The following is a 14,458-nucleotide window of genomic DNA, read 5'->3' as shown; positions in this document are numbered from 1 at the left end:
GTATACCAATAACTTGGTTTCAATAGTGTGTATACGCTCCTTTTCATCTGTATCCCTCGCCTTTGTATTATTGTTGTTAACATCTTTATGCATGGTTTCCACATACACAGATGTAATTATTGTCTTATGTATTCATCTTTAAAATCATATATTAAAAAGGAGTTACAAATCATAAGTATAGTAATGCTGGCTTTTATATTGACCTATATATAGTTACCTTTACCAGGAATCATTATTTCTACTTATAATTTTAAGTTATTGTCTAGCATCCTTTTACTTCAGCCTGAAAGACTCATTTCAGTGTTTTTATAAGACAGGTCTGCTAAAAACAAACTCCATTAACCTAATGCTGAATTTCTTCCTTATAGTTGTGTTTTAAGCATTTATATGAAATATATACAAAGAAGTAAACAGATCATAAATGATTCTCCCCTGTTGCAGTAAAACAGTAAGACCCATGGCTGCAGGAGAATCATCCTGGGAACTTATTAAAAATAGGCCTTACCCTAAATTCCTCAATTTAGGTCCCCCAGTGATTCTAATGCTCATCCTGAGTTGGGATTCACTTAGAATTTACTTAGGAATTTACTTAGAAATTCAGGTGTGCCTTTCAGAGCCTTTATATATTGAGTATACAAGTGAGTAACAAGCAGAAAACAGCAAAAATGGTTTGAAATGTGATTGCTTAGCTGAATGACTGTTACTCTGCACATCAACCTCATAGCACATGCAATTCAGAGTTAGGTCACTGCAGAATTACATACAACTCCTAGACCACTTACATAGCTTGCAAATAGTCAAGATGGTAAAGTGGTTTGTTCATCTTGCTGAACATTAATACATCTCAAATCATTTAAATGTTTACTGAACACCTATAAAATGAGTCTACATGTGCTTCATGAAATTAGACTTCTCATATTAAGCCATGTTTTCATTTTTAATATTTTGTGATTTAATTTTCTGTTTGAATTTAATATTAACAGGATATATTTATCATTGGTATTTTTTATTTCACTCTTATTATATTCAAATAACAGAACTACCTACCTGATAAGATATTTAATCCTTTAAGTAAAAGCACCTGTATTTAGTCTCTTTAATAGGTGAATATGTTTACCAAAATTTAGGTGCCTTTGGTTCATGCTTGAAGTTTTAATGACAAAGAATGAAAACAATAGCCATGCCTTTATGAAGAAGATGGCCGAGAACATCAAGTTAACAAAAGATGCACAGTCCCCAGATGAATCCAAAACAAACGAGGTAAGATATGTCTTAGGCCAGTGGGTATTAAGATCTATAGGAAAAAATATTAAGGCCCTTTTTTCCCACTTGTTTTTCTTGACTGTTGCATAATAAATTAGGTTACACAATATTTATAAATACGTATTTTAGTCGGTTTTTATTGCATTTCATTAGAATTGTTCACTACTCTGAAAAAGGTACTAAAACTTACACAGCATGGGGGCAGGGATAAGAACTAATAAAATTTACAACTATGCTGTTTTGTCAACTTTAGAGTTACGGGCAAGTAGATCTTTCTATGTTTCCTTTGATTTAGTTTGGTTTGATTTGTTGTTGTTTTTAATGCATGCTTGGCATTCATGTTAAATTAAGGTAAAGGGTTTTTTTGTTGTTTACCAGGAGGCTACATTAAAAAAAAAATGCCAAACACAAGTGTGAAATGTTGAAGGAATAAAAAATAACCATGTATTCTTCCTTTGATTCCCTTTTATTCACTGGGTAGAACTGGTACTTGTGGTTATTTTACACTACTGAAAGTTATATATGTTTCTTTTTTTCCTCCTTAGAAACTTTATACGGTATGTGATGTGGCTCTGTGTGTTATAAATAGCAAAAGTGCTTTGTGCAATGCAGAATCACCAAAGGATCCAGTCCTTCCACTGAAATTTTTTACGCAACCTGAAAAGGTAATTTTCTTTCCCTCATTTTTCTACCACACTAAACTGATTTAAATTCAGTTTCCATCAACCCTAGTGGTAAAATATTGGATTGTCTTGACCACAGAGTGAAAAATTCTTCCATAAGTTTAACAAGAAATGGAAGATTGTCTTCCAAAGTTCAGAACCAGTATCATTCTCACTTTGTGGTGTAGAAGGATACAAATCAGGTTTGATGGTGGTGTTCTTATGTGAGCTATTCTTTCTGGATATTTCTAGTATGTGAGAGGAATTTTCAGATTTCTCCAATTACTTTAATCTCATTTTATTAAAACATTTAGTATTTTTGCAGATAAAAAATAAAATGGTTGATACAGTATAAATATGTATGCATCTATAAAATGTTAGAATTAATTGGTCTTTGAAATTGATAGACCTGGATTCTTATCAGCCACTTCTAACCTGAGGAGCTTTAGACAAGTTAACTCAATTTCTTCATCTCTAAAATGCAGGTGATAATACCTATGAGCATTCACTAATAAAATATCTAGGTTTGAAAGAGTTTGTTGGGTGTAAGCACTCAATAAATGGTGGTATTAGTACTTAATACAAAGTATATTTATTCTGCTATCAGCAAATTAAGTTTTCCATGTTCGTAAATATTCTACCTGTTAGCTGTTTTTCCAGCTAATTTGGATTAGAAAACTTTTTTTTTTTAATATTTCATTTCCTGCTTTAAGGTGGTATTTTGAAGTTAACTTTCCTGTGCTTTTTTAAAAAACAGAATCCTAAATATTTTTAGCTGGAAAAAATACAGCATTTCAAAGTTTTTTTATACATTTTCAAATCTGAAGTTATGCTTTAGCTAATACCCCCCCTCAGGGTATTTTATAGAACATTCTAGAATATGAAGCTTGCTACTTTGAATGCCATACTTTGACAAAAAAAAATTAATCAAATTTTCTTTAATGATTTAGTATTCAGCATTTATTGTGCCTCATTTTTGATGGGAATAATGATTGCAAACTTACTTGTACCCCCAACTGAATTTATTTGTCTTTATAAATAGTCCTAAGTGAGCTCTTGAATTTAAATTTATTGTTGACCCAGGGCTATTATGACTGGAATAATACCCAAATAAAAAATAAATAGAATAGTGACCCCATCGTCATGGATTAAATTGGTGTTTGTCACTACACCTTGTTCTAATTGTTTTTGTTTTGATATCTGAAACTACTTTTTTTCTGTTTTCAATGAACAACTTTCCTCATTTGCTTTATTAATATGCTGCTTTTAATCTGGCATAAGTTCAAACACTAGAACACTAGATATTTTAAGGTAGCTTAGCGAGGCTATAGTATATCTTCATGAGTAAAATGAATGAACTTTGGTGCTCAGGCTTTGTAACATTTATTTTCGCTGTATAAAAGCCTTTTGGGGAAAAAGAAGAAATGATGCAGCTTTGCCTAGAACACATGCCAGAAGTGTGATTTCTTTACAGGCACATTTAAGCCCTTGGTTCTTTCCTGTAACACTAGTGTGAATTTTTAAGTTAGTACTTAAAAATTAATGAACTTATTGATTGTAATTAATCAATCATTTTCTCTTATTATACCATTGTGGTTTATTTGCATGCTATTCCCAGGATATGTTAACAGAAAAACACATCAAAGGATTAGATGTGAACTCTTAAGTTTTATAGAAATAGAGCTTTCAAGAACCTACCATCAGTGTCCACATTGTTTAATTCATTTATTAACTAGTTAATATCTTTGCTGCCAAAGAACACTATAATTCACTTAATTATATTTTGATAGTGTATATACTTTTATAATTTGGACAGTTTACTTATGACTCTGTGAAACAAAATATTTTTTATTAAAGTGACAGATTTTTTTTTCAATGAGGATAATTTTCTTGTGGTCCAGTGTGGAGTTCAGTGACTTTTAAGAATCTGATATATGCATAGTACCATTTTGGATGCTTTGGGGGCCCAAAAGAAGTAGGTTTTATAATAGAATGAAGAAATATAGTTCAGTGAATAAACTGGAGACGGTTGGCCCTGAACCATATGAAAAAGTAAAAGTGTATTTTATTTAAAATGTGATTTAAGTTTGCCTAAGTCTTATGTGCCATTAATTTAACTTTAAAGCTAGACTTATGGTATGGCTTAAATATGCTCTGATTATTTGATGAGTTGATACATATATTAGCACAGATGTTCTTATTATTTTAAGCCACAATGCCTGAAAAGTCTTTATCTGGGCAATAAAAGTATGCATGTTCACTTTAATATTTTTGTTTGTTTTTTGATAGGACTTCTGTAATGACAGGAGTTATATTTCAGAAGAGACAAGAGTACTTCTGTTAACAGGAAAGGTATTATGTACTAGATAATTTAGGTATCTTTGTCTCATTTCTTCTGCTGTCCCTAGAAATAACCTTTAAGTGTCCCTCAGATTTTATAGTTCCTGATTCTTATCATGTTGTGGATTGTAGCATCTAAAGCATTTGTTCCCTTAGGCTTTTTTCTGCCATGAACCACTTTTTTGAATTATGACCATGTGTTCTCATCAGTACCTGATGAGCTTCAAGTTATGTAGAATCCACAAAGAAGATTTTCCTGAGAAATGGTATAAGTAATTTAGATGTGTAAGATAAAAATAATTTTAAAGTATTTTAAGTTAGACAATTTCTATTTTATAAAACTAATACGACACCTGAAAGAGCAAAAGGAAATTTAATTTTTGATAGTGTCTATTGCTGTATTCATTGAATAGTTTATTTATAAGACATTTTATTATCTTTTATTTCACTTTGTTTTAGAGACACTTTCTATTTTGATTATGTAATAAGGAATAATATTGCCTAGTTATCATGAAGTAGAGGTAATGCTTGACTTGTGACTGTATTCAGACAAATGCAGTTTAACAGAATTATTTCTAGTAAATTCAGGATTTAACTTTACAGAGTGACAAAAATTTCTTGGTTTAGGCTAAACAGTATCTCTTAACATGTGTCTAAATTTATATGTACTCCTTTCGGTGAGGTATAAAAGTAACATGTACATGTCTAATTTTTAGCCAAAACCTGCAGGAGTACTAGGGGCAGTAAACAAGCCTTTATCAGCGACGGGAAGGAAACCATATGTTAGGAGCACTGGAGTTGAGACTGGAAGCAATATTAATGTAAATTCAGAGCTGAACCCTTCAACTGGAAATCGAGCAAGGCAATACTTTTTCTAATTGTTTTTGTTACTATCACTTACTGTTAGGTTCATCTTTTAATTTTTTTCTAAAGCACTACATCACAAATATGGGCTATAGATTTGGGTACAAATATTAGTGCTAAATTTTAGTATAATTAATGATGGAAATTGAGAGTGTACTATACATTTGAAACCATATACCATTCTAAGTGTGTAGAGAAGCTTAATGGAAAAAAATGGAAAAATTTCTGATGTAACTAATTTACATGGAAATGTTCTTATATATATATATGTAAATTTAACATAGAAACTGAAAATAGAATTTAAGTAAAATCGATTTATATCTTAACTTTAACTCAAATTAGTGTATCATGAGTAATGATGACACTGTTATATTTTCCGCTTGTAAAAATATTCCATGTTTAAATTGTTAAGTGTTAACTGTTAGCTACTGCATAAAAATTTCCACCTGATCCTACTCTCATCCACACTGAATATTGAGGCGTTTAAAAGTTTTATCCTTACTCATAAAGTTTTAAGAATAAACTCAACTGGTGGTGTTTTAAGCACATTTCTAGTAATAGAACCCCAAAATACAAAATAACAGGGAACACCTGTGTTTTCCATAGGTGGTAAGGCTCCAACTCCACTGTGGCCTCTTCCTGCAGTCCCCTCCCTTGCAGAGCATTAAGAACACAGATTAGAGATAACTATCCTGTAGTCTCATCTATTGTTTATTTTTGTTTTGATTTAGGGTTCCCCACCCCAAAGAGGTAGGCTTAGCATAGTTGTGTCATTTTGTTTCTTGACAACTAATCTTTCTGTCAGATGATTTTAGGTAGTCATTTCTGTCTTACATTAGTACGGTTAAATGGAAATCAATAACATGGTAATAATTGTGCAAGAGTCTGTAACCACTGAAGACCTGAATCTTGCTAATGTTGCTTCACTTGGCCAGGCTTCTAAACCAGCCTGAGTCTCTATCATTTTTGGTATAGTGAGAGAGTGAACTTTATATTCATGTGGTGAAATAAAGAAGCTTTCGTTTAATTTTTCTTCTACAGGGAACAGAGTTCAGAGGCAGCAGAAACTGGAGTTAGTGAAAATGAAGAGAACCCTGTGAGAATTATTTCTGTCACACCTGGAAGAAATATTGACCCGGTGAAGAGTAAGGTAAATTTTAAAATAAAACAAGTGGATTTATCCTGTTGAGATTCTTAGTACCATTTCATGGTTGAGGTAAGAAACCCACAGTCAACAGGTTAATTTATACTACACTTTCTATACATGTGTGCTTCCACTCTCCAGAAATGATTCTGCATACAATCCACTTACTTCACTTTACAAGAGTTTGTTTGGTCACCCATAATGGTACCTTTCTCACATTACTTCTCCCAACACCTTGAAAAAACAGGAATTGAAGTTTGAGACCTTACTTTCAAAAGTTTATTGACTCCTGTCAGGGTTCAACACTCTGTTTTGTTTCTATTATTTTTTTAAAGTTAGACTTAGAAGTTAACCTTTTAAAATGTATTAGAGTTTTTGTTTAAGAGCTTCACTCTTTATTGTTGACCTTCTAACTATTGCACCCAATTTTTTCAAGAGTTCTGTGGCAAGATGGAAAGGATTATAACATTGGTAGGAGCATCAGACAGATCTGAGTCTGAATCCTGGCTCTGTCTCTCACTGGCTGTGTTTAGTTGGACAGACTGCTTTACCTGTCTAAGTCTATTCAACGATAGAATGAAATTCATAACTTACTTCAACAGGAAAGGCATGAAGATACTATTATTTCTTTTCCTACAGAATCATATTTTTGACACATTTATCTTTTTTATTGCCCACTATATATATATGGCATTCATCAAATGTTTTAAGAATTATCCTCAGGTACATAAAATATAGGACTATCTAGTTACTCCATAGTAGCTGAATTTCTCTATCCAAACTCATTATCTGAATCAAACTGAATAGATAAGGATACATTTTTAGATCAGTCAGTCTCTCACTATCCAAACTTGCTATTTGCTCTTTGAACTTAAGTATGTCAGATGTCAGATTCAGGTAACAGGTCTCACTGTCAAAATTCTTGGAATTCAAACCAGTTGATTTGAGTATTGTTGGATCCTTGTATGGAATTAACACTCTTGACACAAATTAAACTTAGATGCAAAATGCATATTGCCATAGACATTCAGTTAAGCATACTTAAAATTTGTTTTAAGTGGTGGTACAGGGATACAGCTGTTTATCTAGTACAAACAGCTATCTATAACCTTTCTTGCCTCTGCTATAAAATTCTACAAAAGACTAATTGATATTATATATTAAACAAATTTTAAAAAGATAAGTTGGACATTTAAATTCTGGTATCTGAGAGGCCAAATGTTACTTTTATGATGGGTCTATAATATGTGTCCTAAACCCTTAACTTTTTCACACTTCCAAATGATGTTTTAACAAATTCACTGTGGCCTGAAGAAACAGGTTGTATTTTGGCCAAAGCCTGATAGCTTTGTAGTAAGGTCTCCCATGAATTGATATAATCATTTCTTTCCAGTGTTGTAGACTCAAAAAAATACCTTGTTTGTATACTAAAAGAAGATAAAGATCTAAGGGGTTGTTTCTTGCTAACCAATTTCTCAAAAAGAGATTAATGCAAAAACCAGTTTATTAGTTTTCTATATGAAAGTAACCCAGCAAACTAGATATGCATGTTTACACATCAACAGTTCTGTCCTATTATTTACTCTATGAGGGAAATAAAATTATAATATGAAAGTTGAATAAGGGAGGTGGTTAAAGTAAGAACCAAGACATATACACCCCATGGATTTAGACAAGCGGTAGTGCCAACGTTATCCTTAAGGAGTCGTCTTTTTCTTCATACAGCTGACCAACTGATTTCTTCCCTCACTTGGCTTTTACATGAGTTCTTTATACATATACATATGCATATGTACATAATATTCATTGTTATGTAAATATGGTCACTGCATGATTTTTAGTGCATTCTTTTTTCTTTTTAAACTGATGTGTTCATTTTTTTCTCTACAGTCTTATCATTTTCACATGTGTATACACATAAACACTTCTTTTCCCCATTATAATGTTGCATTAAATAATCTTTATAAGTACTCATTTACTGGTGATTTATTTCTACAGGCTAGCAAGTTCCAAGATGTTAGATTGTTTGGTCAGAGAATAAATGTACTTACAGACTTCAGGTACTTTCCCATTGCTTTCTTGAAAAATTGGAACACTTGACATTTCTGCTGGCAGGGTATATGAGTACTTTTTTCTCTACATACCCACAAATAACAGGTTTTACAGTTCTTGTGAATTTTTGCAGTCTCAAATATCAAAACTAATACCCCACTATTGTTTTATTTTGCATTTCTCTGACTACCAGTATTTTTGTTGATCACTTGGATGTGGTCTGTGAATTGCCTATTCATATTTGCCCATTGTTAAATTTTCTTTTTCTTGTCTAACTCAGCTTCTGGTCCCAGAGTTGTTTTGCCTTGTTAACATTCTTGCTCCCTTCCACTCCAATCATCATTTATCATTTAGCAGCCAACTTGATCTTTTTAAAATGTAATTTGGATTATGTTTGTTCTCTATTTAAAGTCCTTCAGTGACTTTCATTGACATGTAGGATAAAATCAAATTTCTTAACATGTCTTGTAAGACATCCATGATCTGGTCCATGCCTGCTACTCCTACTACCACATCTTCTACCACTCTCCCATCACTCTTTATGGTCCAAGTTCCTTAAATCTGCTTTGATACTGTTTACAAAACATTCCCCAAAGAACCATTTAGAAATTGATGCTTCCTCTCTCTCTCTCTCTCTTTTTTTTTTCTTCAGAGTGCCTTGTTCTTTAATCTCTTAGCACTTGGAATAATTTGTACTTAAATGTTTGTTTATGTTTTAAAAAAAATTAACCTACATGAGGTAAGGAACAGTATCAGTTTTGTTCCCCAACCTGTGCCCAGCAGCCACTGTACCTGACAGGTACTCATTTGTATGAATGGTTCTTGCTTCGGGTTCAGCAATACATATTTGGTCGTTTCATTGACCCATCTTGTTTTGCCCAGGAATCAACATCTTTCCCCAGAGTGACTTTGCATATCTCTTCTCTCATCCACTGTGTATTGTTTTAGTTTAATTCTTGTGGACCACCTTACTCTTGTTCCTTCATGTCTCACCCATTCTCTTAAACTGAGGATTAACATAACAGTAAACCCCAAAATGAAACATTGATTTGTGGATTTTTTCACTTAAATTACTACTTTCATGAGTTTCCATTTAAGTAAATTTTCTTAACACATGAGAAGTTTATAGTTTTTTTTTCTTCAGTCATTCTGGAACCTGGAGGCAATGAAAATTAATTGTTTAATTTTTAAAAATATAGTTAAATTTTTCACATAGTGTTCCTCTGTTTCCTTTCATTCAATTAAAAGTATAATACTCCTAAGTATCATTCATATAAAGGTCACTTCTATTCTGAAAACAGTTGTTCCTCCTAAAGTCCATTATTTTATTACTTTGAACATTTTAAATGACTTAATATATGTAATACATTTGCTAAACTAAGAAAAATGTTCAGAAAAAAGTGGAAGGTTAATTGATGCAGTGAGAAGAGACAAAAGTTAAAATGAATTAGTGGAGCAAGAAATTATAGAACTTCAGAAGGTCACAGGACTACAAAGATTATTATAGTTGATGCATTGTAGAGAAAGAAAATAGCATAGTGAGTTATGAAAACATGCTCCCCTTTTGAAAAGGGAGAAATTTAGAGTATACATCAATAAAAAGGACCTTTTCATGTAGAATAAGCATGATAACAAAACCTTTTATACTTACTTCCTATGCATTTTAATAAGCATTTATTGAGTACATTATATGTGCCAAGCAACATGCTAGGCACCATGCTCAGAACCTGTTCTCAAAGAGTTTACATTCCTTATGGGACGTAAGCAGTTAATAAGGAGCCTTGGAGTCCCAAGTCCTTTAAAATGCATTCAAAATACTTTCTAGTACAGATCATTGATATTTAAGGAATTTGTATTTATAGAATTGTTTTGTGCTCTTTTAGGAGATTAATTCTGATCAGGCTGCCCAGGGCAACATCAGCAGTGACCGAGGAAAAAAAAGAACAGTAACATCAGCTGGTGCAGAGAATATCCAACAAAAGACAGATGAGAAAGTAGACGAATCAGGACCACCTGCCCCTTCAAAACCCAGGAGAGGACGTCGACCCAAGTCTGAATCTCAGGGCAATGCAACCAAAAATGATGACATAAATAAGCCTCTTAGCAAGGGAAGAAAGAGGGCCGCAGTCAATCAGGAAAGCCCTGGGGGTTTGGAAGCAGGTAATGCCAAAGCACCCAAACTGCCAGACGGAGCCAAAAAGGCAGCACCAACAGAGAGACAGATGGACCTGCAAAGGTAACAGACGCCGAGCTTCCCAACTCTGAACACACGTTTGGTTTTATCCTTAGTGTGCCACATACCCTATAAAACATGCATTTAGGAGTGAAAACTGCCCTTGGTTTTCCTGAGTAGGTTATAATGGCATTTGTGTTTATCTCATAACTTCCAGCACCAATTTGGAAAGAGCTCTCTTTTTTTTTTTTTGGCTAATTTTGAATTAGGATATGGTATTTTGTCTTGCTCCCCATCCTTCACATAGTTGCATGGGGTTTTTACTTCATATAAAAGGCTACCTTTTAGATATAAAGTTCCCAGAATGGAGAAGGTGTAAAGACACATGAATAGATCTGTCCTGCTCTTTAATTCCTCATTACAGTTCATTTCAATGTAAGTCAACAGTTTACCTCCCCCGACCTTCCCCAGTCAAGCAACTTCTCGGATGCTCATCTTTGATCGTTCTTGGGCTAGGATCTCGCATTTTCCATACTATAGTTTAAGATTTAGGAAGTTGGCTCCTTCCATACTTGGCCTACAGTTAGAACTTAACCCTAACCCCTTCTTTTCTCCTCGCATACCTATACCCAACTCATCTTCCCCTGAATTAGATTATAAGCACATGAGTTCCTTCTAGGAAAAAGCCAGCTTTGATCATCTCAGGACACCCCAGCATCCTGCATCAGTACTTTATTTATAAAGTTCAGTGTTACTGAAGCATGTGCTTATCAGTACATTTTTAAATTTACCATTTATACAATTCTGAAGTTTGGGGCTATTAAATTTTCTTAAAATTGGCTAAGTACTACTGTCATTATCCCCAGTTTACACATAGGAGGAGACCCAGGTCCATGTAGCTTTTGGTCCCTTTGCTTATATAATTAGTGGAGTCAGGATTAAACTCAGGCAATGTCACTGTAGAGTTTGTAACCACACTACTGTATTATACATTTAAGGTAAAATTAAGTCCTAATTCTACAGGCACTACACATGCATACCAAACTGGTATTAACAGAGGATGCTTTGGAAATACTTGCGTATTTTAAATAGCTAATGTCGTTCAGATATGGAATAATTTCCATAAAGTGGAATATATTTGCATACAGTTAATTTTTATAACCATTATGTAAACAATAGTTTATTTTAAATAATTACAGGTTAAATCAAACAGACCAACTGTAGTCATCTTTTTAAGTGAATACCTCTTTCAAAGTACATGTAAACAAAAGCCCCTGCATTTTGATGGATGTTCTTCAAAGTGACAAACTTAAAGTAAATGAAACATCTGATGCTAAGAACACTGTCAAATTGTGGTGAAATAAGGTAGTAGTAGTAGTGTGGGAGATATTTGCTGGGATGCTTGGCATATATATTAGTAATGTGGTATATACAGTAGAAAAATAGTGATAATAAGGAAGGGTTGTTGAACATACATGTGCTTTGCCAACAGCCATTATGAAGCAAGTATAACCCTGTGTTAGAGATGAGGAGATTAGACCCAGAAAGATGACTTTCTCAGGTCACCGGGCCAATGCTACGCAGAGCAGGGCTTCACATCCAGGTGCATCCCTTACCACTTAACTGTACTGCTACCAATAGCTGTGGCTCTGTTTCTTTTCTAACTTATGCAATATTTTGGGATATTTTTAAACTATGAACATTCAGAGCTCATATTATTTATTTTTCTTCTTAATGTATAAAAGGGTATGTTTCAATGTTTAGTTACCACTAGACAATGGAATAGACAAATACACTATGACAAAAGTTCCTTGTCTTTGACTCAGCTGATGTTTTAACTGTCCCTCAACTTGAGAAAACATTGAATAGTCAAAATCCTGAAGGTGCCAGCTTTATTTTTATTTCATGTGGAAGTGTAGCTTCCACCTTCCAACAGAATTCTAAACATACTTCTAATTAACTGTATGTGTTACCTGTGATTGATTCCACATCTCCTTGTATTTTTCTGAGACCTGGTGAGGATCAAATGCAGGTTAAAGCCAAATGATTAAAGAGTTCTGAATATAGATCTCATATAACAACTTGAATCATCCTATGATGGTTATTACAATTTCAACACTAATTTTAGTATTAGAAGAAATAGGGTCTGCAAATTTAAAGCCATCGAACACTACATCTGTGAACTAAGAATGAGCCCAGGGTGATAGAATCAGTTATCTTATTGCCCTGGAAACTCAAATCGTAGCCTAGGGGTCTTGCATTGTGGAGTCAGATCTGGATTGCTGCACTGATGTAGTTTACCCCTGGACTTCAAGCTTGAATGAAAGACTTTGGTGAATAAGGCCCAGCACCCATGTGCTTCTCTATGGCCTGCTTTCTAACTTCAGATGCTACCTTATAAGTCTTCCTTTTTACCTTGATTATTCTTCACACCTTTCATTTGCTTAATTTCTCAATTCCCAGATGGTCAGTTCCTGCTCTGGTCACAACTGTCTCCACAGTAACATCTGAAAAGAACCTCTCTCCTCCTGATAACCCTGGTCTTCTTTACTCCATGTACTCCTTTGTCAAGCTGAGTACAGAGTCCCGTTGTGTTAGCCAGTCTACACCTTATGCCAGCACCACCTCCAGAAAATACACTTATTTTCATTACTTGGAATTTATATTATTATCACAATGTATGATTATTTGAATTTTATTTTTAATCAATGAAAACCATTTTGAGGCCTTGGTATATGCCAGCCACAGTCTGAATGCTTTGCTTCTTACCTCATTTAATCCCTCAGCCCTGTTAGGTAGGACTCTTGACACATGGTAGCCTCTAGAGCCATTTTAATACCGTAACCATCATTTACCATGTGTGGCAAGTGCTAATCCCTTTAGAATTCCTCTTGCTAGGTCCTCTTACTGACAACATTAGGAAAATAGTAATTACTTTTGGAATGCTTCCTACTTTATGTAATTTATTTACTAAATCAGGGATGGATACTTTATTCCACCGAAACATGGGTAGTATATACAAAAATTTACTGGCATAGATTTTAGTTCTTAAATCTGGGAGTTGGTGCTCAGCATTTTAATTTGTAAACTTAACTGCAGAATTTTTTAGATCCCTTTGGGTTTTTGCAGTAGATGTTATTACCTCAGTTATTTATTCTGTATGTGTGTGTGTGTTCCAGTAAGTGTTTATATTTTGGGCTGCTTTTGGAATTGTTACTTATTTTGAGAAAATTCCTTGAATTCACTCCATACATTTATAAAAATCAGCCATTTGTAATGCTATGGTCAGGAAGCAGTATCTGAACTAGACAATTAATGTTGGCTTTCTGAGTTTTGGATGAAGAGTTGATCATTGTTTAGTTTACTGTTTTTTCTCTTATATTTTTGAGCTATTAACCAAATGGCAGACATTTCCAGACATTTTGCATTGAAAATGTATTACAGGTCTACTGATTCCTCAGTATGTTTTGCTTACATCAAAGACAAAGTTCTTCCATGAAGAAGAGATTATATCAGTCCTTAAACATGGGACCTGTTGGGAAGCTGTAAATTTAATGGGGCTATCTGTAGGATAAATAGAGTATAGTTTTCCCTATTTGGAGTAGTATGTTTTTGCTTTCTAGCGTGCTTTTGGGGGAAGTATTAAGAATCTTGGAATTTCTGTTTTTCTTAAGCAAAGAATTTCCTGATTTCCTGTGTTCGTTTGTATACTGAGAAAGTTTCCTACCAGCACAAGGGTTCATATCTTAAAATTAAAAATTAGAGTAATTCCTTTGTGTGTATCCTCATGTGTTAAACAACTATTATATTAGTTTGATATGATATTCTTCCAGTAGCAAGTGAAATTTTATCAAAATAGTTAAGAAATTTTTCAGATGCCAAATGCTTCAAAGTGATGCAGTTCACTTTGGGACATAGAATCAAGTCCAGGAAATTCTCCCCGTGCTTTCAATCTTTTAA

General features: G+C 33.6%; 1 protein-coding gene across 3 annotated transcripts in view; it reads left to right on the top strand.

The window, feature by feature from the left end:
- The window catches only part of PDS5A (PDS5 cohesin associated factor A), a 153,947-nt gene that overhangs the window by 135,858 nt on the left and 3,631 nt on the right, over positions 1-14,458 (top strand). For all 3 annotated transcript variants that reach the window (XM_036908506.2, XM_057502162.1, XM_036908507.2), the window contains 6 exons: positions 1,128-1,260; positions 1,809-1,928; positions 4,215-4,277; positions 4,982-5,127; positions 6,171-6,279; positions 10,209-10,561. In XM_036908506.2, the coding sequence (XP_036764401.2) occupies positions 1,128-1,260; positions 1,809-1,928; positions 4,215-4,277; positions 4,982-5,127; positions 6,171-6,279; positions 10,209-10,561 (924 nt within the window). The remainder of the gene's footprint in view (positions 1-1,127; positions 1,261-1,808; positions 1,929-4,214; positions 4,278-4,981; positions 5,128-6,170; positions 6,280-10,208; positions 10,562-14,458) is intronic.

The sequence above is a fragment of the Manis pentadactyla genome, chromosome 5, assembly GCF_030020395.1.
Source record: "Manis pentadactyla isolate mManPen7 chromosome 5, mManPen7.hap1, whole genome shotgun sequence".
NCBI classification, from domain to species: domain Eukaryota; kingdom Metazoa; phylum Chordata; class Mammalia; order Pholidota; family Manidae; genus Manis; species Manis pentadactyla.
Note: the sequence above shows the minus strand (reverse complement) of the source record. Positions and strands in the feature narration are given on the sequence as shown.